Source organism: Haliaeetus leucocephalus, unplaced genomic scaffold (genome assembly GCF_000737465.1).
Source record: "Haliaeetus leucocephalus isolate CR32 unplaced genomic scaffold, Haliaeetus_leucocephalus-4.0 Scaffold0, whole genome shotgun sequence".
Lineage (NCBI taxonomy): Eukaryota > Metazoa > Chordata > Aves > Accipitriformes > Accipitridae > Haliaeetus > Haliaeetus leucocephalus.
In genome coordinates this window covers 13,923,389-13,949,715 of record NW_010972436.1, presented here as the reverse complement: position 1 = coordinate 13,949,715, position 26,327 = coordinate 13,923,389, and the positions used below count along the sequence as shown (strand labels likewise).

At 37.3% G+C, this 26,327-nt stretch overlaps 1 protein-coding gene across 1 annotated transcript in view; it reads right to left on the bottom strand.

The window, feature by feature from the left end:
• Nucleotides 1-516: 516 nt before the first annotated feature.
• The window catches only part of ZEB1 (zinc finger E-box binding homeobox 1), a 123,045-nt gene continuing 97,234 nt past the window's right edge, over nt 517-26,327 (bottom strand). Inside the window, exons 2-9 of the mRNA XM_010585140.1 lie at nt 24,641-24,841; nt 19,319-19,381; nt 17,466-17,627; nt 13,569-13,771; nt 8,312-8,417; nt 4,957-6,767; nt 3,209-3,389; nt 517-1,250 (exon numbers count right to left, since the gene is read on the bottom strand). Coding sequence (XP_010583442.1) covers nt 712-1,250; nt 3,209-3,389; nt 4,957-6,767; nt 8,312-8,417; nt 13,569-13,771; nt 17,466-17,627; nt 19,319-19,381; nt 24,641-24,841 — 3,266 coding nt within the window. The 3' untranslated portion in view covers nt 517-711. The remainder of the gene's footprint in view (nt 1,251-3,208; nt 3,390-4,956; nt 6,768-8,311; nt 8,418-13,568; nt 13,772-17,465; nt 17,628-19,318; nt 19,382-24,640; nt 24,842-26,327) is intronic.

Below are 26,327 nucleotides of genomic sequence, written 5' to 3'. Positions count from 1 at the left end.
AACTCAACGACAATCTTTTCAACTACATTTTTAATCACATGAGTAAGAAACTTCAGTTCTTCTATCATCTGCTTTCTTAAGGCTAACAATACACTTTAAATGATAATATGCTCTACTACAACATCTAATGTCATAAACTGCTACCTTCCAGGTTGAATTTACAAAGGTAGCCAAGCACTGTTTGCAACTGCATTACAGGTTTCTGCAAAAGGGAATTTTGTAGTGCAGAAGTTCTCACATTTTAAAACATAAGAAAATACTGAAGTGGACTTAGGAAATGTTTTACCATAAAAAAAAAAATTCATAGAAATCTCTCCCAATTGTACAGCTTAAAAATTAATCAACTTAAGAATGAAAATTAATACTGATAAAACAAACAATGCCAGATGCTTGTCTAATAAATCAGGTTTCCTACAACCTGTTAAATCTTTGCTTCCGGAGTCACTGTATTTTTCTAATCTGCTTCATGTTATAAACTTGTTCCTAACTTTGAAAACTGTGTGAAAAATTACTAAGTTTGAGGTTCAGGCACACCTGGATTTCTTTTTTTTTTTTCTTTTTCTTTTTTTTACATATATATTTTTTTACACAGTAGTGAACAGAAATCACAGTATGCAGGCTACTGCGTTTCCATGAAAAGCATGTATAATATAGAACGAACTTCATTACCAATTTTTTTTTTTCCTTATAGAAAAAACTATCATTTAAGCTTTATTTGTTTTTTTCTTCCGACACCTGCCCGTTATTCTGTATAACTTCTGGTTCTGCATTGCTTGCTTGATTTACAGCTTCATCATTCTTGTTACCTTCAGTTTTCCCTTCTTCTTCTTCTTCTTCATCCTCTACTTCTTGTAGTTTCCTACATTCTTTTTCTTCCTGAAGTCCTTCTACCTCTTTTTCTTCCTCCTCCTCTTCCTCTTTTTCACTCTCTTCCTCTTCTTCCCTGGTTAGACTCTCTCTCTCATCTGAGTCGATCTGCGATGGAGATGCCCTGGCACCAGCATGCTCGTTATTGAGGACCTCCTGGCCTGTCTCCTCCTGTTCTGTGCTGTCACGCTCTTCTGCCTCTCTTTTGCAATAGGAGTAGCGATGATTCATGTGTTGAGAGTAAGACCCCGAGTGTGAAAACCGCTTTCCACATTTGTCACATTGGTAGGGTTTTTCCCCAGAATGCAGTCGCATGTGTTCAATCAAATGGTGTTTGTGTTTAAATGCTTTTTTACAGATTCCACACTCATGAGGTCTTTTACCTACAAAATAAAGCACAAACAATTGGACATCTTGTAACTTAAGTTTTAAAAATTTGCACTGTTGTTTTCATTACAAAATGCTGCTGGTGAATGTATTATCAACAGTTAATAATTTTATTTAATAAGATGTTCTACTCCACGTGTTATCAGCCTGAGTTTCTCACCCGAGCCCAAAGGACGAGGGTGCAAGGGTACATTGTCACAATTACAAGGGTAATTTGTAAGTTTTTTTAGGAAAACTGAACACAGAAGGCCAATCAGATTCTCAGATGTAATTTCTAGCACAAAAAAGTGTGAATATAAGTAATTTAGAAAAGGAGACATTTTTCTTGCAGTAAACATTATTTCGACTCAAAACCATTTTAACTTTTCTATATTTATGGAAATGTTAAATTGACTAAGCTTTGATGTTGGTTTTTGTGTACCAAGTCCTTCTTCCATGTTATAGGTAAAGGGAAAATCATTCTAAAATCTAGAACCTTCTGGCACAGGTAAATCTCTTATGAACAAAACTTGCTGACTACACATACGTTAACAAGAAAAATCTGCTTTGTTTCACTTAGTTCTCTTTCTGCTCTATTTTCCAGCTTTCTACTTTGTTGCCTTGTTTTCAGACTCTCTTAGAAACATAGTAGAAGCCTAGTAATGTTATTTTGATTGCAACACTCAAAGCTGTTATGCAAAACAACTTTGAACAGTCTTAGCCCAGACATAAAAGGTAGAGATAATATCACAGCAGTTTTTTTGGTCACGCTATACAGATCATCAACACTTCCACGTCAACTTATGCCAAACAAGCAGCGAGGTGGGTGTTGGTCTCTCTTCCCAAGTAACAAGCGATAGGATGAGAGGAAATGGCCTCAAGTTGCACCACGGGAGGTTTAGATTGGATATTAGGAAGAATTTTTTCACCGAAAGGGTTATCAAGCATTGGAACAGGCTGCCCAGGGAAGTGGCTGTGTGACCATACCTGGAGGTATTTAAGAGACGAGTAGACGTGGTGCTTTGGGACATGGTTTAGTGGTGGACTTGGCAGTGCTAGGTTAACAGTTGGACTTGATGATCTTAAGGGTCTTAAATGATTCTATGATTTTGAACACTGCATTTAATTTAAAAGTAGAATGGAAAGAACAATTGTGTTATGAAAAGGAGGAGTTAAAACAGTCTCAGGACAGTAAAGGTATGAAAATAGTCTTAACGAATACAACTTGAGAAACTTGATCAAGTGGTAAAGACAAAAGGGAATTTTTAATCTTTTAAATTCTGTATGTGAGATGAAATTAGAACATTAATATGCAGAAATATAAATTTAGGCACCTAACCAATAAAAAAAAAAAGTTTTTTTTAAGACGTCACAGAAGAAATAAGAGAGCAACAGTTATTAAAAAAAAGACTAAAGAACTAGAGCCAAAAGGAATAACTATGAGGAATTAAAAATAAAAATCAAAGCCAAAAGGGTGTTCTTTTGGGGTTAGACTCCATGTCTACTGAATGGCTGTTAACTTCAGATCATTACAAATGTGGCCCAATTTGAAAATCCTTCATACTAGATAGATACACTGCCTTTCATGTAGAGTATCATAGACATACACGATCCTTTATTCTTAATTTATAATTTTAATTTTTAATTTTTCTTAATTTATAACCAGGCAAGGTAAATTAGAAGTAATACATCCTTGATTACAGGCTGTGGCTCGCAGATGATTGTTCATGAGCCAGATGGAAGAAACTCCCCTTTTTCTCTGCAGGGTTTAGGTCTTACAAATTTAAAGAAACATAGAATTGCAGTTCTGTCAAACAAATATACAAAACACAGGTTTCTAAAGAAAGCTGAGCGCAGATGATAAGAAGGACTATTACACTTCCCTACACTTTCTGAGAACTGGATTCCAGTTGAGATTATCAGTTATACACTACCAATGACATAATGAACTGAAACTGCTTTTCCTAGTACATACCTGTGTGTTCATACTTATGTCTCAATAATGAGCTGCTCTTCTGGAATATTTTGTCACATAAATCACATGCATACATCCCGTTTTCTGTCTTCCTCATCTTTTTCTTTGGGGGTGTTGAATCAGAATCATTTTGATCTTCTACATTCGATACTCCTTCTGAGCTAGTGTCTTGCCTTTCATCCTTAAGAAAAATTATGAAAAAGATTGAGTTCAATAAAAAAATGCACTGATGCAGCATACAATTTATAAAATGTAAGCTGAAGCTGCACTGTTCTTCTCGTTCAATTCTGTAAACAGCCAAACAAAATTGTTTAGACTTACATAGTCAAAAAGAACTTTTGCTGCATCGCTCTGCTTTGCAGCCCTGCCACCATATAGATGTAGAATTCTCACTGGGACTGACTTTAATCACATCCAAATCTGACTGTTGGCCAGGTCTAAGCTACACTGACACATCATATTTTAGGGCCCGTATAATAAATACAATGTTAGGAAGGAGAAGAAGATTACAGACCTATAAAGTACCTCAATAAGTTGGAAGAGCAAATTTGACATCTAACTGCATTTCTCAGCTAAAGTTTGTCACCCACATTTTGCTACCTCGTGGATTTTATAGAAGTTAAGGCTGTATTTTTTGATGAAGTTTTCACAAAAAGCTATTTAAGTTACCATTTGAATTTGCATATTTGACTACCCTCTTCTTTATAAAACTACCACAAATACTACTTAACCCAAAATTCGGGGAACTTCAAATGTTTCATTAATAAATAAACTTTTAAAAATATCATAACTGTTGTCTGTTTCTAAGCATTTCAGGAGCTGAACCTCACCTGTAAGAATCACAGTACCTTCTACTGATATCAGCATTATCACTACACACAGAATTAATTTTATCATATATTATCAAATCTGAATATAAAAATGTACATGTTGGCTACCTCAAATGTTGCCTGTCTCATAAACTTTAACATATAAGCAACCTTGTAACTCTTCAAGGCTCCTCAGTCTCTTGCAATATAGAAGCCTGCATAAAATGACAAGCAGCCAACTTCTAAGACTTAATTAGGAACACTCAGTCTTTCCATGAGCCACTTCTCTGTTCTTCTCTGTCCCTACCTCAAGGGGTTTCTCTGGAGGATTGCCTCTGATTAGATGACATCTGCATGTACCCAGGGAGGAACAGGGCAGGATACAGGAATGGCAGATAAAGAAGATAAATACCTGCCCAACTCTCAATTGAGAATACGTATGAAATTTGTTTAAAGTGCCATTATGGTGCAGGATGAACTCAGCTATTCTGCAAGCCAAGAAAGCAAAGCGGTGTGAAGGGAGTAGCCAAAAATTCCAATGAGTTTATTTTCTGGATGCGGGGAAAGAGGAGATATGGAGCCAGCAAGAAACACAAGCCATGGCCTTACTTTGCTTTTTGATCAGGACAATTGGACTGTCTTGAAAATACTAAGCACTAATGTCCTAGAAGACATTTCTGAATGACTGAATATGGTGAAGAACTGACTTATCCACACACAGAACTATACAGTTTCTGTCAGTCTGGATTCGAGCTGCCTGAGCTAACGAACTTTGCAGAGGACTTAACAGTAACATCTATTACCCATTAACAATCAAGCCAAATAAACCTGATAAATTAAAGTGTAAATATAAGCTACCTTGACAGTTTTCTGTTAGTTAGCATGGATACAGAATAAATACATCACACACAACATACAGGAATACAGGGACCGCAGTACCTGATTTCCATTGGCTTGGGTCTGTTTTGGTGGTGTTTCTTGAACTGCAGGACTAACTGTAGTAGAGTATGTATAAGCCACCTGTGGAATCAAAATGGTTTGCTTATTGGCAGCGAGAGCTCTCAAGCATGGAACACTGTTCTGGTCAGCAATGGCAACAATTGTAGGTAACTGAGCAGTGACTGTAGGTATAGCAATATTTATGGGATTGGCACTTGGTGGGATTACATTTACAATAGGATCAGAGTCTGTAATATTGTTGTCCTTTTGTGGTTCTTTTTTTGCACAAGTTAAGTTCAAAGGTTCTTCTTGGACAGAATAAACACTGTTCTGGTAAACACTAGTTATGGTAGATCTTTCCAACAGTTCTCCATGTTGCTTTGGTAGCGAAAGGTCAAGAGGTTCAATTTGTGGCTCTTCTTGTACACCCTCTGTTGTGTACGTATAACCCTGTGAATTTCTTGATGAAGAAAGGTTTAGTGGCGATGGGGATGGCGTGCTACTGCGTGAACCATTCAGAGTTGATGCCCCTGGTAAAGTCTGAGATTTTGTTGTATTGACAGGATTTTGTGAGTTATTTGTGCTGTTCTGGGGTTCGCTTACATTTGTAGTTGCTGCTTGATCATCATTATCTGCAGGACTGCTTAATTTAACTTGTTCAGGAGAAGATGGTCCAGAAGACTGCACAGAAATTTGTCCAGCTTGCATTTTTTCAAACCACTTTTTTACCACATCCAGTGGTAGGTTTACTGAATCTGCTATTTTTGAAAGCTCTTCTGCGCTTGGTTGTGCATTTAATGCATAATACGCTTTTAGGAGCGATAAAAGGTTCTTTAAAGGTGGCTGACCAGGAGATAAGTTGTTCTCCCCAGTTTCTGATGGGACAGGGGAATCGGGCTTCTCAGCTTCTGTTCCACTGGGCTGAGGAAGCTGAGGAGGATTTTTCGTTTCATAGTGCTTTAATTCTTGAAGTGCATTAAGATCTCCTGGACAGTCATCACAAAGAAGACAAGTGCTATCGTTGGTCTCTCCTTCAAAGTTCTTCTCTTTCTCAGACTTCACTGTAAGATCTTCCGGTAATTTTTCATTTTTGCAACTATTTGTAGGAACAGTGTTTTCTTTTTTTAGATTTTGTGGAACAACCTGAAGTTGACTTGGCTGCTCCAAGCTGTAGTTGATGATAATTTTGGTTGTCCCATCTTGGTCAACCAAAGGAAGACTGATAGCTGAAATGAGGGAATGGCCAGCTTGTTGTATAGATGCATTGTTGATTGTTTCTTGTTCTTTGGATGCAAGATTGGCATGATTGTTTTCCAATACTTGCCTTATTACATTACCATCCACTGCCACTTTAAGTACGTTTTGAATGTCACTTAAGTTGATGCTTATGGGAGACACCAGACCTACTGTTGGTAGAACAACAGCTTGCACCACACCCTGAGGAGAACTGGTTGCCTGCAATGGGCTACCACCACTAAAAACCCCATTCTGCAAAGGGGTTGAACAATTAATTCCTGAAGCAACCACTATGGGCTTGAATTCATAATCCACAGGTTCAGTTTTAATTTGGTTAACAGGAAGTTGCTCTTGCAAGGGTTTATTTTCTATCTTTTGTCGTATCTGTGGTCTTGCTGGGCTACCTGGTGATGCAGAAAGGGAAGGGGACGAGCACTGAGATGTCTTGAGCCCTGACCGGGCTCGACCATTCACGGGCATCAAACCAATACACTTCTTACTGCTTATGTGTGAACTGTATGAACCAGAATGGGAAAAACGTTTCTTGCAGTTTGGGCACTCATATGGCTTCTCTCCTAAAGATTAAAAAAAAAAAAAAAAAAAAAAAAAAAAAAAAAAAAAAAAAAGAAGAAGAAAGAGGCATATGCAACTGTTTACTAGGTTACAGTGTAACTTCCTCAAGCAACAGTAAGTAGAAAAGAATACATCAAAATGACCTCTCAAAGAGTCCTAGGGAAAAAAAAAAATATCTCATACAGTGAATTGAACAGTAAGAGTAATTATGTCATCTACAGCTCTGATCCTAGGGTCCTTTAATAAGTTTGTGATCAGCTAGTAGATATAGGATGGAGCCCACATGATCATGATATGTTTCAGTATTTCCCAGTAACTGTCTACATATCACATAAATGAGTCTATATGATACTTGCAGATTTCATTAAACTCCATTCACTAATTTCAGAAGCTGCATAAACTACTTCAGAATGGAAAAGAATTAGAATATGATTAACTACAGAAAAAAAAAGCCATAAATGCAAATCATAGTTGAATAAGGAACTATGCACATTTTATTGCAGCAAACTCAATTACAATATATCCATATCTTCCTACAATACTCATCAGCTGAAAACCAGGCAAAGTGTAAGTAAAGGGAAACCAGACACATAGAGAAGACAGATGTATATTTGCCTTCAGAGATGAATATCAGGTTAAACTGCCAGGAAGAGGCACACAACTATGCAGTCGTTGCAGCCCTAGCAAGAGTTGGCTTTTCAGGGCATCTGTGCTACAAGAGGAAAAGGAAAGAGCTGAAACAGCAGGCTTGCTTCAGATTGAAAAGTACGTTGACTGAGACTTTCCCACTCACAGGCACAGTGTCACTACCCTCTGGAAATGAAATGAAGATGACGTTTGCTGAGGGAGGACTTCTAAGTGAGGTGCACTTCATTGCTCATGGCTGAGAAACTGATAAGAAAGGAAAAGATGGCCTAAAAACTTGTTTTCAGACTTTCTGTCAATGGCTAAATCCGGGTTAAAGACAGAAATTGAGACTCTCTTTTGAGTGACCACATTTAACTTATTGTTATATTATATACTGAAATATATTATTATATATTAAATTTCTTATAAATTGGAACTTTTCTTATAAATTGAAACTGTTGTGATAGTATAACACAATCCTAGACCTGTGTCCTAGGCTATTTTAATATGACTAGTCTTGAAGGATGAAAATCACAGCCATGGTAGGAAGAATAGTTCTTATGTCCCGATTATTACCACTTAAAATTTTCTAGCAAGGCTCATAACATGCTGAATGATCTGCAAACATTGAGAAAAAACAGACAAGTGAAAAAGGACCAGAAGGATGCCCCCATTTCTTCTGCCACAAGTGAAGTTTTCCTTAACTGTCAGAGCTTAAGCTGCAACTGTAAATCCTCTTGAGTTATTCTACTTATTTCCTGCACACAGCTGAAGGCTGCCATCAGTGCTAATGGAGTCCCGGGGGGGGAAGGAAAACAGTAGTATTTTAAACTTAGACTTACAAGACTGATACCACATCAGAGTTATAAAGAGTAGAAATGGCAACATTAGTACACAATTCAATGCTTGGTTTATTTACCACTGTGGATTCGTAGGTGCTCCTTTAGGTGATGTTTATATTTAAAAGCTTTTCCACATTCAGTGCACTTGAATTTTCGATTACCACTGGACTGCGACACATGTCTCTGTGAGAAAGAATTCATAATTATTGCATAGGACAGTGTGTTGGAAAAATATCTTCTATTTTCACATTGTAACAGAGAAAATGCAATACAAAACTGAACAGAATCAATCATAATTTTAAGAGACTGAAGGTGGTATGTGTTATGCATGAAAAAGAAACAAATTAGAAGTCAGGTTAAAACTGAGCCATGTGTATCTTCTGAATAAATCTGGTACAGTAAAAAGAAAAAAAAACAAAAACCAACCCAAAATATATTTGCCCCTTCTCCTAACTTCAGAGGAAGCTTGCACTGACATGTTATGTGAGTAAGAAGTTCCAGGATGCATGCTAATGCTACTTGTGAAAGCAAAAAAACCAAGAAAAACCCAAGCCCACCACCCACAGAATATGTCACGCAGGATAGAGAAACATTAAAGCATATAAAAGCCTGTTTAAAGTTTAATCAGTTGACTTGATTTTTCCATTTACATGCTTCCAGCGCTTACTGTTGGCCTTGGATTCCTCTATGTAATGGTGCCACAGGATTGCTCAAGAGAAGATGGCTCAGTGACAACAAAGGCACTCTCAGTCACAATTAATTCTCAAAATAAATGCAAAAAACTAAATTAAAATAAATAACAGTATGGAGGGATTTCCCTGGTAGACAACATCAAGCCTCTTCACTATTTGCACTGAAGTTCTGATTATTTTTGTTATATTTCGCGTTGTGACAGCATTTATTCTTAAGCTTCAAATTATTTTATCTTTATTGTTATACTAGTTTAAAAAAAGCAAAAGCTAAGAAAGAAATATAAATACATGTAGTTTATGTGATAAGCATATGCAAGATATATAATTTTATCACAAACTGTATAAATCGAGAAATGTGTATTTTTAAAGACAAAAATCACATACGTTTTAGAAGTCGGAGCAGCTTAATTACCAACATGAAATGGAGGAATTAGAAATCTTTCTGTTCAAACAAATTCTTTATTTAAAAAAACAGCGGCTCCTTCTTAAGTAGAGCTCACTTTGCAAAAAGATACTCTACCACCATTTGGATGCAGCTGCAGATTTTTGGTAACGGGGGCAAGTATTTTCATAAACTCATTAGTGGAGCTAGTCAGGTACTCTGGGGAAACAGCCTGCCTACAGGCAGCTACCACGAACGGCTGGCGTGCATTAACCTCCTCTGGCGTGAAACCGTGGCAGGGAGCTCCTACACCTCATTCTGGTCCACTGCGGCGGGCAGCACTGGGAGCAGACGCTCGCCGAGTGCGGAGGCTACTCCCCGAGTGCAGAGACGGCAACCGGGGGCTGAGATCTGCGCTGGAGAAGCGGGGACGAAAAAAAAGGCAGGGTGATGTTCCTGTTCTGATTTATGCCTTTAGATCTGAAGAACCCGCAGCCGTGCAGTTTGCTGGATGAAAGTCCGAGCACTCTGCTATGAGATATGCTGTCCAAATTATCAACCCTCCCCGTTCTACACCCTGTCCTCCTTTATAGGATACAGATGCTAACAGAAGACAAATTGAAACAAGATAATCTAAACCGCTTCCAAGTACTCTAATTTGACAGTTCCCTTGGGTAAGCATTTGGTTAAGCTGCAGTTTTCACCGCTCAGCAGATACTGCTCCCACCCTCCTCGGGGTGGGCTCCTTCCCACCTCCTGCCGGGCTTTGCAGCGAGGTCTCCGCTCTGACTTATCCCGATTAGCACTTGACCCTTATTCCTGGGTTTGTCAGCTGTCTTTTGCTAGTCCACATGGCTTTTCAGCTTTGTTTAACTAAGGCCCTTGAAGATGATGTTCTAGATGATTGTGCCTGACTTGCTGCATTTCACTTTAATGATCCAACTTCACTGAATCTAGAGGACTGTGTCAGGATTTACTTAAGCCTGCAGAGAATCAGTTACTACTGTTGGACTTGAGATTATACAAGTTAAAGGATCTCAGCACATATACAGCTACTGCAGATGTTGGACTACATAAATATTCATACCAAATATTAGTGCATGTATTCAATCTGTCAGAAATGTTTCTGCTCCAGTCTTTAAAATTCAATGTTCTGCTTCCAAGGCATGGAAGCCCACAATTCTCTTACCAAATTTTTAATGAGTTTTCTTGTTTTCCTGATCATAGCTATAACCTGCGTTGAACTCTCTGCTAACCAGTGTTTCCATCTATTTTGCCTTACCTTCTTACATTTGTAATTCTTTATTCAGCTTTCTTGCTGTCTGTCCTATACTCATCTTTTTTACAAATCTGAAACATCCTCAGAGTTACTCTCCAGGCTCTTTAAAACTAGCTGGAATCATAACTCTTCTCTAAAGTACCATCTTTGATACTCTTTCACCTTCATTTTCTCAGATTCAAATGTTTTTCCCCCTTTCAGTACTGCTAAATCCACATTTTTTGTGCTACATCCACAATTTTTTTGTGCCTCTGATGTGTGATATATTTTTGATGCACCATACATAACTGCTGGTTTCTGCTCATTAAAGAATTAACCACAGCATTCAAAGAAAACTCCTCTGCATTCCTTTAAGGACTGAAAGAAGAAACATTAAGGTCTGTAACTAGCCACTAATATATCCCTGCATCAAACATTTACTTTGCTTAGGACTAAAGTCCCCTCTTTTCATACCAGAGAACCAAAACTTATTAATGGGAATCTTCAAAAGTTATCTGGAAGACAGGAATTACAGGTACATCAGGGTTTTTTCACAGATGGTTTGACCATGGTCTTCAAGAGCTGCCATTTCTCAGCAGTGTCCACAGCAATATAAAATTTTCACAGACTACCTACAGGTGCTTTGTAAATTGATGAGAAGAAAAAGAAAACACGTATGAGAAGCACTTGTTCATACTTCAACATCTTTTTTGGTGCTTCACATGTGAAAGCAGATGATGCGTATGCAGCACCACCTCAGACCAACCATTAGTAGTGTAGGAGCAGCCAGGGGAGCCGTGATGGACGCCGGGGACGGAGGAGGGACGGATGAAGGAGGAGGTGCAGGACGGCCCTCTGCTCTCCGCTGGAGCAGAAGGAGCTGCAGTTTGGCATATTTCCCCCTTCCTCAGAGGGAGGCATAGTGTGCACACACCTCTTCCCCTACCTTCACTACTCTAGATATTATCTTTGCTTGTTGCTTCCTTGTACAGAACAACTACGAAATGGTCACATGCCGGACATTAACCAGCTAACAAAGTTATCCAAATAATCTACTTTCACGTGAAGTCCTTTAAGAATAAGACATTAAGTTTTGAAGAGGCAGCTGTTTAAGATCCACAACCAGGAAGCCTATACTTTACTATGGAAAAAAGTTAATTTTCCTTTATACAAATGATTTAACCATGTACATGCACATGAAGCCGATTCTGAAGACATGACAACTTTGTGACAATAACATCAACAAATACATGTTTTAAATTTACCAAGTATCTGAACTATTGTAGTTTTGATTCTGGCTATGGCTCTAGAGAAAAAATACACTTAAACTGGTATAATATTGAGTTCCAGATACTTAACAGAAACAACATTTATCAAATACAATTGTGCCTTCAAAAGTATAAACCCATTAAAATATATCTGCAGAAATACAATTTAAGCTTCCCTTTGTAGCAATTCTTCTGAGATTGTTTACTTGCTTGGTATTTTTTGTCTTTTCATTCAAACTACATGCAAATATAGGAGAGGCTTCTAGCCCCTCCAACTACTTTATTCTTCTGCTTTTAGGCTTCTAGTTGGAAAAACTGAAAATAAACGTGGTAGCTCACAAGAAAGCATTCTACAAAAAGCATTCATAGATTTTATAGTTAGAAATGTAAGATGTATACAAGACGACAGTCACTTTAAAGTGGAAGCCAAGCCAATAAGAAAGCAAAAGAAATTAATTGTTCATGGGAAATATATTTGAATAAATAAGAACTGCCATGCCAGAATACACTGGTGAGGTTATTCCAAACCCTGTGAGACAGTAAAATCCCTGTAGCAGGATGGCCAATACTTCTTGTAACAATTTTTCCTATTTAATTTACCTGTGAAAATAAACATTCAGGTATAAAAATGTATAATAAATTTTTAAGCCTGCTAAATTCTTGGACTTGGTGATACTTTGTAGAATGGAGGTTAACATGCAATGCGTAAAAAAGCATCTCCTTTACTCTGTTACAGCCTTTCAGTTTAATGAAAGATCTGTTGGTTTGGAGCTGCAAGAAATATTGAAGTACCCTTCCTTTTACATTCTTTTCACTATTCACGGTTTTGCATCTTTCTGTGATGTTTCTCTCCTGTTTCTTCTCTGGAGAGCATCAATCTTTTTAGTCTGTCCTTAGAAGGGAACATCTCCAAGCCTCTCTCTACAACCTGGTGGTGGAAAATCTGTATCTTTCTTCCTTGGCCAATTCCTGGCTATTTCAGTGAGTTTCAGTCAGTTCCTGAGCCTCAGAGTGCCTCTGATAAGCTATGGAAGCATGTAATTGGGGATGGATGATAGGAAATTGTGGGGGTAAAAGAAGAAAAGAAAAAAAGGGAGGGGGGAACAGATTCTCAGATGGCTAAATCATGGAAGGCATTTCAGGGAACTGTGCCCTCAGGTCAACCCATGAACCAGAGAAAACAAGCTCAGAATATCTTTAGCCCTTTTTGTTGCTTAATTTAGTACTAAAGTGTTGTATTTTATGCACAAATTTTTTCTATATTGTCTTATAGCATGGATTGCATTTAAAAACTGTATCTCACAGTTCAAGCAAATGAATCAACCCAGTGGTTTGTTTCATAAGGGCAAAAATGGGTACAGCAAATTTTGAATTAGCCAAACAGGATCTATGACAGGAAAATGCATTTCACTAAAGATTTGAAATTAGACTTGAGTCACAATTTTTATGTAATGTTAGCCAATGAACAGACAAAACCTAATTACCTATAAATGCAATAAAGCACTTCCGAAAACTAAAATTTAAACCCAACCACACTGCCTAGATGAATGAAAATACAGTAATTCAGATCTCATCCTTTGACATTTATGGAACAAGTCTGACTTCTGGGACTGGGACTTCAGCATGTAGATAATCTGATGTGAACAGCTTACTTGCTCTGTACATTTTTGCTCACATAACACATCACAGCATTGTTACAGAGGATGCTAAATCCTTAATTCAGATGCCACTTACTTGATCTCTTCCTGATTTGTGTGATGTCATGTGGCGGTCGAGCTGCGTTCTGTATGCAAACGTGTAGCTGCACAAGGAGCAACTAAAGTTATCTTCATTTTTTTCATGGCGATATTTAATGTGTTCCTTCAGAGAGGTAAAACGCTTGTACCCTCGATCACAATATGGGCAAGTAAGCAGTTGGGAAAATGCATCGGGTGTTCCTACACAGGAAAGACAATACACCATATTTAAACAAATGTAAGTTCCAAACTTATTACCATCAACAAACATGCTTTACATTTACATATATTACTGTAAGAAAACATGCAGTTGGTAGACGCTCCATCTATTTTAGAAAAGGACTAATGATAATTTATTTTTTTTCCACAGGTATTATGTTACTAACTACAATATGGTATGGTTGCCCCAGTGTTCGCTGGAGAGAATCATCACAATACGATTACCCAAAACACCTCGCAGTGAGTCTGCTGGACTTCCCAATACAGCAGTAGAGCTTCTATATGTGTATTTCTGTTTAAAAAGTGGTCTGAAAATTGTGAAACATGGTTTAAGATCTACTAATCTTTGTAGATCTGGTTAGCTCAATCACAGACAATCCTCAAATCCTGTTTACAAATTTAAGTCTATCACTGAAACATCTAATAGTCACCCTGTTTTCAGCTCCTAAGGAATAAATAATGTTTGCAAGCTGCAGAGAATATTTTTTCTTTCTCTTTACCTAACAGAATTGTAACTGAAAAGAAAACTGAAAAAAAAAATTAGTAGAAACATGGCTTATAATTCTTATACCTGGACCTGCTGGAGCAAGTCCAGAGGAGGGCCACAAAAATGATCAGAGGGAAGGAACACCTCTTCTATGAGGAAAGGCTGAGAGAGTTGGAGTTGTTCAGCCTGAAGAAGAGAAGGCTCTGGGGAGACCTTGTAGTGGCCTTCCAGTACCTAAAGGGGCCTTATAAGAAAGGTGGGGACAGACTTCTTAACACTGCCTGTAGTGATAGGACAAGGGGTAATGGTTTAAACTAAAAGAAGGTAGATTCAGACTCGATATAAGGAAGAAATTTTTTACAGTGAGGGTGGTGAAACACTGGCACAGGTTGCCCAGAGAGGTGGTAGATGCCCCATCCCTGGGAACATTCAAGGTCAGGTTGGACGGGGCTCTGAGCAACCTGATCTAGTTGAAGGTGTCCCTGCTCATTGCAGGGGGGTTGGACTAGATGATCTTTAAAGGTCCCTTCCAACCCAAACCATTCTATGGTTCTATGATACACAGATATGTACCTGTTAGTAGGACATACTGTCAGCAGGACAGAAAGGAGAGAGATCAAATGTGAAGCCATAAATATGATTCTAATGTGATCTACGGAATCTATGCTGCTGGCTTTCATGAAGTTACTTCTATATCAGTACAGGACAAAGTGAAATCATATTGAAGCTGAATATTAATTTCACAAGTCTACTTCTGAGAAGTCACCATTTATGGAGTTTTAACTCCATCTCTTCTTATCAGCATATATTATCCCCCATATATAGTAACTTATTCTATCCTTGAAAAATTAATTTTTAAAGGATTGAAAAAAAAATCTTTCTTTATAAATTGATAAAAGTGTGTTTAAATAAATGTAGAGTTTGCCGTATTTGATCAAACTATCAATTTATAAGGTGTGGTATCTTCCAATGACCATGCTACTCTTCCATGCTTCAGGGGAAATGGGAAGAAAATTTTGCAAGGATGCACTTATGCACTGTTCTGAGAGAAAGCAGGAGAGGAAGGTGGAAGGTCTTTCCTGATTATCATTTTATGCTCTGAAGCACAAGGGACAAATCTGTAAGCACTGTCATTTTAAGTTGCAGAACTATAAGCATTATTAATACCCATAAAATTAACCAGTACTTTAGAAAGTACTTCTGAATTATTTATCTTCATGACCTCTTCCAGCAGTTATCACCATAGATTGATTATATGCTCTATAAAGTAGCAATTCGTTCTGTTTGTGTGGAATTTACTGACTTTATTTTTACTGAATGTACCATTGTTCTTGCAACAGTGAAAAGGAAAAGAAGAGTCAGACCAGTTTTCTTTATTACTAAAAACCACCTTCTCTGTCATATAGGTTCTTTTACACTTGTTATGGTAACAGGCAAGGTAACACTCGTATTGCACTGGTTTTTCTGCTGTTCCACCCCCTTTTGCTCTTCCTGGATTAGCCAGGTTGTCCAAAAATGAACCTCTCCCCACATGTGTAGTCACAGTATGCTTCCCTTCAATCCCCTTTTTTCCATCTACAATTCAATTCACCTGACATAAAGAATATTCCATTTCAGCACAAATACAACTCAGTGGAAACATCAGAAACACATTAACTTAAATTCTGTTTCCATTGGAGCAAATGGTGAAGTGGCAATGGTTTCCCAAAGCCACTGATGACTCTAATTCTCTGTCACTTCTCCTGTTCAGTCCCCCAGTTTGGAAGCATGTATCTTTAGCAAATATAACTACATTATTTTGGCATTTTCTGTTCCAAATTATTACAATGTTTAACATCATTGTTCAGCATCGTGATTTTCAGAATACTTCCTTGTGAACTTATTGGGCTAGGTCTCATATAAATTATTAAAACAAATGTGTATTTTTAATGATTACATGGAAATCATATTGCAAGGCTGTAGAACTAACTTGACAATCTGTGCCACTGCAAACACAGATTGAAATCTTAAATTATAATTTTTAAGATGCTACTGTTGAGCATATATCTTGCTTGAATTTTGCAAAACTTGTAAAGTAAACCACAAAATATTAGTAATTCAGGTCCTATTTCTGTATATAAATAGGCATGTACACAGTTTAAATTTCTCAAATATTTTAATTTACTTTTTTGCTAAAATCTCTAATACCATAAAATCTCTGGAAGAGCAGAACAAAATTGTTAGCATTACCCCTTTCACTGCTCTCCCTTAGATACCAGTACAGTAATACAGTTCCAATGACATTTTAAGTTCAATTATATAAATCTTTTTTAAACAACTGGAACACAAACAGTCCTAACCCTTTATGTAGGATGTTACTTTCTTTTGAAAAATCTTAAGTGCTCCAATAAAGGAACACAATCTAGTTGAAACTGCAGTTGTCACAGGTTATGAAAGCTGAACACTTCAGAAAGCAGCACAGAACGCCAAACCAGTCTGAACAGGTTTTGCCTTCAAATATTTCATTATGAAGATGCCTTCAATGTTTCATGATGAAGAAATGAACAAAGTATGACTTATTTCACTCAGAAGAACATCTTAAGCATGAAACTTCCTCAGAGAAAACAGACATCTACTTAAAAATAACAACTGGTCATTATTTTTTGACATAAATATTTATGTATAAACAACGTTTGTTTTTTCTCCATTGCTGTCTTTTCAGGAAGAGGAAAAAAAAAAAGCCTGTCATAGACTGGCTACCTAATAAAAGAACTCCTATCTAATAGATCCTTTTGGGCATTTTGTTTAGAAATATAAAAAGAAAAGAAAGATGTTATAACTCCCCCAAAGTTAAGTCTTACATAAAACCACACTATCTTGCTTCACTCCCATTATATTTAATAAATGTTTGTTCTGTTCTTTCATATAATGCTACCAAATAGATTTATGAAAGCTTGAATTTTTATTTCCTTACTTGAGGTTATCATTTAGGTACCCATACTACTGAACTCCAGCGCTTGTCTTGTTTCACAAAATCAAGTAGTAATGTTTTTTGTATGATGATCCCATCTTCTTATAATTATTTAACTAAGATTTCCCCCCCCAAAGTCACATGTGTATGCATTATTGTCTTCTAAAATACAACAGAACTTTTGGCTCAAGTAGTTAGTACAATTTATTTTGTAAGAACTGAACTGGTGGCATATTTACCATTTTCATCCTGACCACTAGCTTCTGGTGTGCCTTGTCTCTGGTCCTCCTCAGGTGCTTCAGGGTAGATAACAGCTGTATCTTCTTGTTGAAGGAATTCTTCAACATTAGGGTCATGGTTTTGTTCATTTTCTGCATCAGAATCACATTCATCTTCTTTTACTAAGAATGAAAAACAAGATCCAAGATATGAAACGAAGAGTTTAAAAAGAACGTAAATGAGATTCAGTAATTCACATTGCCAAATCAACCTCTATCCAAGGATTTCAAAACTCTTTACAAATACTAGTATGGGTAAAGCCCTTTAAGATTCAGGAATATGCCAAGTTTTAAAAGAGAGAACCAGTGGCATAATGACATTTAAAAATCTGACTAAAACCACAGTTTGCCTCTTCAAGTCAGTGCATTTTTATCATTTTAGATTTAGCTGTTCCCCTCAACTTCCCTAAAAATCTTAAATGCACCGTTAATTATGATTTAGCCCTTGTAGTCTGAAGGCCAGCTTACCATCTTAGCTCCTACGTTTGCAAAAGTAAATCTGTTGCCTTCAAGACATAATTTTTAATGTTATTTAAGACCTGTTCATTAGTGCAAGCCCAGAAGATATTTAAACTCTGAATAACAAGTTGGCTGGCTGAAATGCAGTGAACTTGAACTTTGAGTGGCTTGTTCTCCAGTGTTGGAAATGGCTATCAAAAAAGCTTCAGATCTAGTTAACATCCTTCAACATTTTCCAGTTTAAAACTTAAGAAAACAATCAATGAACAACTGTATTTCAAAATTAACAAATAATAAATTAAATATTTTACTTAACATTTGTATGATAAATATTTGCTATCAAGTATTTGCCTAAATACATTGTTCATAGAGTACTTTCACCATGGTGGAACATTCTGTGAGAGCTCTGCCTGTGGCACACTAAATCATGACAGATCTTCTCCACTATCAATAATGTGAGGTATATTTTTAATAGGAAGGAGAAGTTTTACGATTCATCTTTCAGTGTGAAATCACATACTCAGTTTACAATTTGACACAATCTTTTTATGACACGAGGCAGTCTCACATATAGACTGTAATGCAATACATAATGTAGTTCTCCACAACTGTTTGGAGAGATCTGACTTTATAGTAACTAAAAAGAGTGTGTGAATCTACAATTTTTAAAATATCATTGTTTAGGTTTTGGGGTTTTTTTGTCTTTTTTTTTTTTTTCATTTTTTTTCCAAATAAGGCTTACCCTGATAATATCTAACTATTTACTGTTAAGGCCATTAAAACCCAAAAAAGTCTAAAAATCTTTTAAAAAGCTGGATGGGCCATATGTTAAATTTTCTGTCAACCAGAGAAAGAACAAAGCATCTGTTTTTGTTTGGTTCTGAAACTGAGGTACACATTTTATTTTGCCTTCTGTATAATCAGTAGAAACAGAGGAGTTGATAAGAAGATGCAGTATTAGCTCAAGTTTAATTTGGTACATTACTTACTAGTTTAAAACACTATCTGTTGACCCGTACTTGTATTCTCTACAATTACAGGTAAGATCAGCGCCATCCCTTGTTTTGCTCTTAGGAGATGCAATGGTGCTGCAGCGGTGCTGGGGTCAGCCCTCACGCGAGAGGACTCCTCTGTGCCACTGGCCAGTGACATCTCCGCACCCAGGACTTTTGAAAGGAGCCCAGGCTCTTCCTCCTCAGCTAAAACGCTGCTTACCGTTAAAGACCTCTAGTGTGGAAGAGCAAAGCGGTTTATAAAGAGAGGTCAGAGAATTTCAAAGATTTCAGAAGGATACTCACCTAGCCAAAATTCAATAGCACTTTATGAATAAGGGACTCAGATTAACAAAATAATACCTGTACATCCAACTTCATCTGTCTGAGCTTCAGGCCCCAGGATTTCCTTTGTTTCTTTTCCAGCTGAAATAGTACATTTCACAGAAAGAAGAATGAATATTTAAAAAAAACCAAACACACCAACAAAAAAATGCCACACACACAACAGCCTAATATATTTGAGTTATTTCTTCAGCAATTTTTTCCATTTCTGTATTGTTTAGAAGAACTGCATTTAAAACCAATGTTCTTTCAAAAATATGGATTGCACATTATTTCAGCAGTGTGTTGAATGACAAAGATAATCCATGGTTAAAGAAATTAAATCTTAAAAGGAAGCAATACTAAACGCTAACCATTATTTGAAGAGAGGTAAAGACAGGGACAGTGTGTTTCTCCAGCAAATAAAGATTCAGCTACTTAAATAACCCTATCTAGAAACACAGCTATCTGATACACTGGAATATTATTTCTGGAAACCAGAGTATCATAAAACAAATAAGTTTACATTATTTTCTCCAATTAGCAGTTTTCAGAAATGATTGAGAATTTGCTGGTAATGTCTGCAAACAGCTACCTAATGCGTTCTCTTTCTTGTAAATCTTCTAGAAACCACTTATAGGCTGTGACTTCTTAAACAAACAAGGATTTTAAACACATGCTCCCCACTTCAGATCAGCTGTGCACTACAAAAATGTTTCACATATCAATTCCAATATTCAATACGAGTTTGCAGATACCAGATGTGCGTAGAACTGATGCTGTGGAGCCTACCTGCCTCTGAAGCTCCAGCAGCTCCTGCTGAGCTGCAGCGCTCAAGGATGCAGCATGGAACTTTTAACTCACTACAGGTTGTTGGTTCAAATCCATCAACGGCCCAAGTTGTTCCTAATTTATGTTTGTTGGGTAGCCTAGGCTGGGAAGTTCCTATTGGAAAGGCTGCTGCTGGCACCTCTGGCTTATTGCAGGAATGCATAGGAAAGCTATGTTGGTTGTTTCACTCCTTTATCAGTAGTATGCTATGCTAATACATGTGAAATTAAAGAATTACTTCATAGTTTTATTATGGAAACCTTAGATGCTTCAGAGCTACACTGCAGAAAAAGACCCTTTCATGATACAGGAGGTCAGACTATACAACTGCTATGATTTGAAATGGCAAATGTTATACTGTTGTTTACCTTATTTCACTCCAGTGCAGGGAAAAATCCTTTGGCTTGGCTAGTCAAAACCCCAGGACATTCCAGCTTTTTAATTACAGGAGAATCCAATTTCTCCTTTATATGGAAGATGATAAATTCTAGGAGAACGTTCAGTTCTCAGATAATACCAGCTTCCTCAAAGGAAAAGATTGTTAATTCTGTCTACTTTGATAAAATTCCACAGACCCCAAATATCTGAATAGTCACAATCAAGAAATATGCTTAAAAGGAAACTGTAACTCTTAAATCTTACTTTAATTTTATTTGTCATCTAACCGCCGCTCCCCCAAACGGTCCACATTTTATTGGTCAATACTGGCTGTGAACTGATAATATTTTTGGCTCATGATACCACAAATTTGGTTCAGAATTTCTAAGATGGATGACTGCATGCAATGCAAATTTAAACTCAAAATTTAATTTCTTAAAAACAAGTAGGATGCAAACGCGCCACTTTTCTTTAAAAAGGGTTTGTGATTTTTCTCCATTATGAAACAGGCTCTATGGAAAGGGGGAATATCGGTAAGTTCTTACTCATAGAAATTTAAATTATAGTGTCTCTAGCAAATTCCATTGGGTTCAGTACAAATAAAAGCTATGCTTCCCAAGGGAATGTCAAGGAATTTATGGCATTATAGATTAATGTCAGTGAAGTTAAAAACCCTCTCAACTCTAATAATCATAACCTCTGTTTGGTACTGTGTCTTCCCAATATCTAAAAGTGGGGTGTAAGACAGGCAGGAGCCCTTTCCACAGGGGGTGGTCTTCTTAAATGCTGTAGGAATAATTAATTATGTGAAAAACATTAAGTAGAGCTTCGTCTTTATAGCTACGTATGGTCCACATAGGAAGGCAACTTTGCAATTGTGCCCTCAGAAGCCCAATTACCACGCTGCAAATACAGCTGCTGGGAAGCAAGGGAAAGGGACATGATGATGGGGAACAGATCTTAAGACACCATTCCACCAAGCAGAAGTCACAGCTCTGAACTCCAGAAGAAATTTGAGCTACCTGCTGAATGACCGCTTAAATACAGGTCTCCAAGAATAGCATCTAGGGCATGAATATCCCTCTTGGCATTACATCTGGACAAACCAGATAATTGTAAAACATGTTCTTGGGCTTCTGTATCTCATCACTGCTTGTGAGCAGCTGCTTAGAGATACGGTGGGACTTCCTAGGGTTAAATGCTAATGATTTTCAGATCACAGGCAACAGTGTGTACTAGCAGCGAACATGCAAGACACAATCACTGTGTCATAGGCTGACTGTAAAGATCTCTGCATGGGTAAGATAACCAATCAAATTTAAACCGTTAGCATAATGGAAATTTTGGTTGTAGGCAGAAAGACAAACTTCACTGAAATTTCCACCGCAGTCTTATCTTCAGAGAAGAGAATAAATTCCAAAGCCCATCAAAAGAGTTGCTAATTTAAATTTTTTAGAGCTAATTTTCTGATATGCATGTAGCAAGCACTGTTTACAGCTTACAGTATTGCCTGATTGTTTGCTTCAAGTAAAAACTTGATCAAAAAGATGCTACACTTTTTTAGCCTTTGTCCCAAAAGGAATTAATACAAAATAGCACAGCAACCTTCCTCAGCAACCCACCACACTGGAAGAACACAATCTGTCTTACAGCACATAGGCTCAACCCAAAATTTTATGAGTTAAAGGAATTTTTGAGTTCTAGGAAGAGCTTAAACATATCTTCATTAATTTTTAAGGGTTCTTTCAAGGTCTGGACAATTTTTTTTAAATTTTCATTTTTTTCAAAGATGATATCTTAATACCGGGTCTGAGAACTCTAGATTTGCTAAATACTTATAATACATAATAAAGCTTTTAAAATGTATTAATATATTAAGTCAATAAGTTTAACTTTTGCTTATTTTTTTTTTTTTTAATTGTAATGTGGGTTTTACTTTAAATGAAAAAAATCATATTAGAGAATCATTGCACACATGAATGCTGGCACACTGCCAACAACTTGTGCAGGATACATGTGGTTCACTTTTTCAAACTCGTATGACTTTCAGTTAAACCTCTTGAGATACACACCTTATATTTAAAACACCTGTTCCAAAGGTCTTTTAGAAATTCAGTTAGAGTGACTGGAAACGGAAGGAAACTAATCTGATAAAGAAATGTTACGTGTGTTGTTTCTATTCTTGGGCATTCGTGAGCAGAATAAATATGTAAAAAAATCATTCTGTCAAGTTCAGCTAAAACCAGGAACTTTCAGTACTACTTTACTGATGAAACACAACTTACTAAAACTGCTGTAGTGTATGTTTTCTAAAAATAATCACCAGTCCTGAAGATATTAGTGTTGCACAGGCACCTACCCCAGCACCTTTCCCTGTATAAGAGAGATCATGTATTCAATACCTCTCTCTCCAATTTTTAATGTGCAAGCAAGACTGATGATAACATTTTCAGCTCACACCTTTCTTTCTAGGAAAGCTATAAAAAAGTAAATAGTACTTTACCATAGCAAATCAAAGCTCCATAAAACCTAACGTAGCCTTCATTTTTCTCATGTAGTCATTGCCAAAAATTCAAACAATTTATTTTAAAACCCTCCAGACTGCTACAAAAGAGGCTTCAGAACGCATAATTTTTACAGAAGAAATTTATGGTAGTTTGAGCAAGCCTGCATGGCAAGTGTTTAATCTTTTGTCTGTCTAAACACTGATGAAAGCCTATCTTCATCAGCAATGACCAAGGCAGAGAAAACACTGCCTACACTGTGATTCTACAATCACAGTAGAATTTGGTTCAAATGCTTCATTTTAGCAAACAAATTTTAAAAGGTTACAAATTGGTACATTTGAAATAAGGAGTCAAAAAAGATGCCACCGCACATCTAGAGCTCTGAAAAACCCCAGAAGGTTGTCTGAGGCAAGACGCTGTGTCATGACTACCTGTAGGTACATCTCCAGGAAACGTTAAGTCCAAAAGGTCTTGGCCCAGCACCTCCGTGAGCCAGTGCTGCTCTTCACTCCCTATTTCAGGTTTCCTACACAGGGTTTAAGAAATACTCTACACACAGCCCATTTTTATGTAACTGCAATTCCTGATAGATATAGCCTGCAGTAGAGCAAAGATATTATAGGAGAACTAAGAAAATTACCTAGCTAATAATTGAGCTCCAAAATACTCATTTCCCTGCACAGCATACCTTGGCAATAGCAGCTATGTAAAAACAGTCTGAGTTGATGCTATTCTTTGAACTCAGCTGCTCTCTCTCAGCTGGATTGCAGTTAGGGACCATATGACTGCTTTCTGTTCACTTAGATGTGAGGTCATGCAATTTGTCTTAAAACACCAGTTTTAACAAGGTGGATGCTATAGAATTGTGGCTGGAGTTCAGACACAAACAGGGATATACCGGAAAATATTCTGTATCTTTCAGGGGAGTAAGGCCAAATTCCACAATAAATTCCACTAATTTATGCATTTATGCCCATTTGGCTCAAAAGTAAGCATGCCATGTGATATTATGAAATGCAGTGTCTGATTCCACAGTAAAAAAAAAGGCCCATTTCCTGATGGCTTAAAATTTTTAGCTTCTAAAGCTGCTGCATACTATGTACAACATTTACCTCCTTCCACTGTTTTCAAAACACAGATTCATTACGAGTAAGACAGCCAATTCTAAAACTAATAATCTAAAAGTTATTTTTTCTGGCTATATTTTACAAGAGAAAAGTCAGAAGCAGCTCACAGGGAGAAATTTACATCTGAATATTATTTTGTTTCATGTTTTTGGTTTACTGCTTACTCCCCAAGCTGAGCAAACCCTGAACCTTACCGGGAGCTATGGCAGAGACGTGCCACGCAAAAAGACTTGGAAAAACTAAAAGCAAGTAACTAGTTTCTGATCACCCTTGAGAATGCTGCATCCACAGATTTGAAGCTCCCGTTTAACAATGCAAGTAGAATGAATGCACCTCAAAATCTGCCTCAAATATTAAATAAAGAACATAAAATATATTACAGTAAACACAATAGAAAACCTCTTTTTTGATTGTGACTATTACATGTTATTTCAGTAACAAAGTGACCAAAAAAATGTTCTATCAAACCTTTTTAGAAACCTTTCTCTACATAACATCATCAGTGAAAATGAACATACCTTCATCTTCCCAGCAACTGTTTGTACTCCCTTCTCTTTCACTGTTTTCTGGTAATACTGTATGGTCTGTTGGCAAGTCATCTTCTGGCACACTAGCATCACAGTCTGCTGCATCAGTTACACTTTCTTCTTCCACTATATGCAATTTATCTTCATCATCTGAATCTGAGTTTGCTTCTACCACGTTATTGTAATTGGTAACTGCGGACAGAAAAGAAGCAAAATACTGATCAATACACTCTTAATTTACAGCATGGAGCTCCAAAGCTTTCAGTACTGTGGCTAGATGCTACATCTGGGGCATCTCTATGGAGTCATATTGTTATTTCTTCTTTCCATACGGGGATGACAGTGGCTTGTGAGCAACTTGGACATAATGGCAGCACACAAGGAGACATCTGACAGCTGCTGGGCTTCCACCACTGCTAGGAACCACGATACGCTGGGTGTGCAAAAGTGAGAGGTAAGGCTGCACAAGAAAAGGCAGCAGACAACTCCAGAGTTGTCTTCTGGGCCACGCTGAAGCATCAGGCTTCCAACTGGATCACTCCAATTTGGATACCAGCATTATTGTATGTTTCCTTTAAGAATATTATGGCCTGATCAACAGTCTCCGAAACACTTAATACTGATAAACAACATTTTGTTACAGACAGACATGTATAATGAGGATGGGCTGTACGTATGTAGCAATCAGTGGGAACAAAACTGCAGGGAAACAGCTGGCACTGAAGACCACGCAACCCCAGGCTGGGCACGCTGCGCAGAGGGCAGCTCACCGCTCCTGTCCAGTCCCACCGAGCCAGCCCTTGTCCGCAGGTATGCGCGCCAGCTCTGCACAGCCAGTCCGTCTTCTCACTGGCTCCTCCTGTAACTGATGCCACCCCCATGCTCTGGGGATGTGAATCAAGGAGCAACACATAGCAATAAATGGAAACAATAAGGAGATTTGATTCGGAAGGGCTAAAGTGCTCCCGATCCAAGCTAAAATGCTCTTACAGTTACACCCAAAGATCACGCTAAAGACTCAGCAGGTGAACGTGAAAGGAAAAATCTCAGACATGACTTTGAATGGAACTCTCACATAACATTTTCCCCAGCTACCACGAAAAGGTAATAACTCTATTTTTTCAGCCTGGAGAACATATTGCGAGAGTCTTGTGGACAAAGGATTACATGACGATATATATGTTTCTGTCATATGGGAGCAGATTATTAAAATAGTCTTCATTTGTAAGCACAAAAGATCAGTTACAGCCATTTCAATTTAAACTGTAAGGATTACGTATTAAGAAAAAAATGACTTTCACAATCTGTTGAAATGTCTTGTTACTCACACTGAAGTTAAACTATTAAACATTTATATCTATATGTGTATTTCTTCTTCACTGCCAAGTTTGAACTTCTTACTGAAATGCTTCAAAATACAGTTTAAGAAAGAGAATAAATTTATGGATAAATAAACTAACAAGACTCATCTTGGCTGCAGTACTCCTTCAGTGGTTATCAGAATTATACCTGGGAGGCACATAATCATGCTACTTTATGATACCTGCATCCTGTCACTGTTAGCACACGAGAAGCCAGACTGATTCTTTCACATGAACTCCTGCCTATTAAGGTAGATAAATAGCAAACTAGACTCATTCTCTACTGAAGTTAGCTATTTTTTTTTAAAGTAGATATT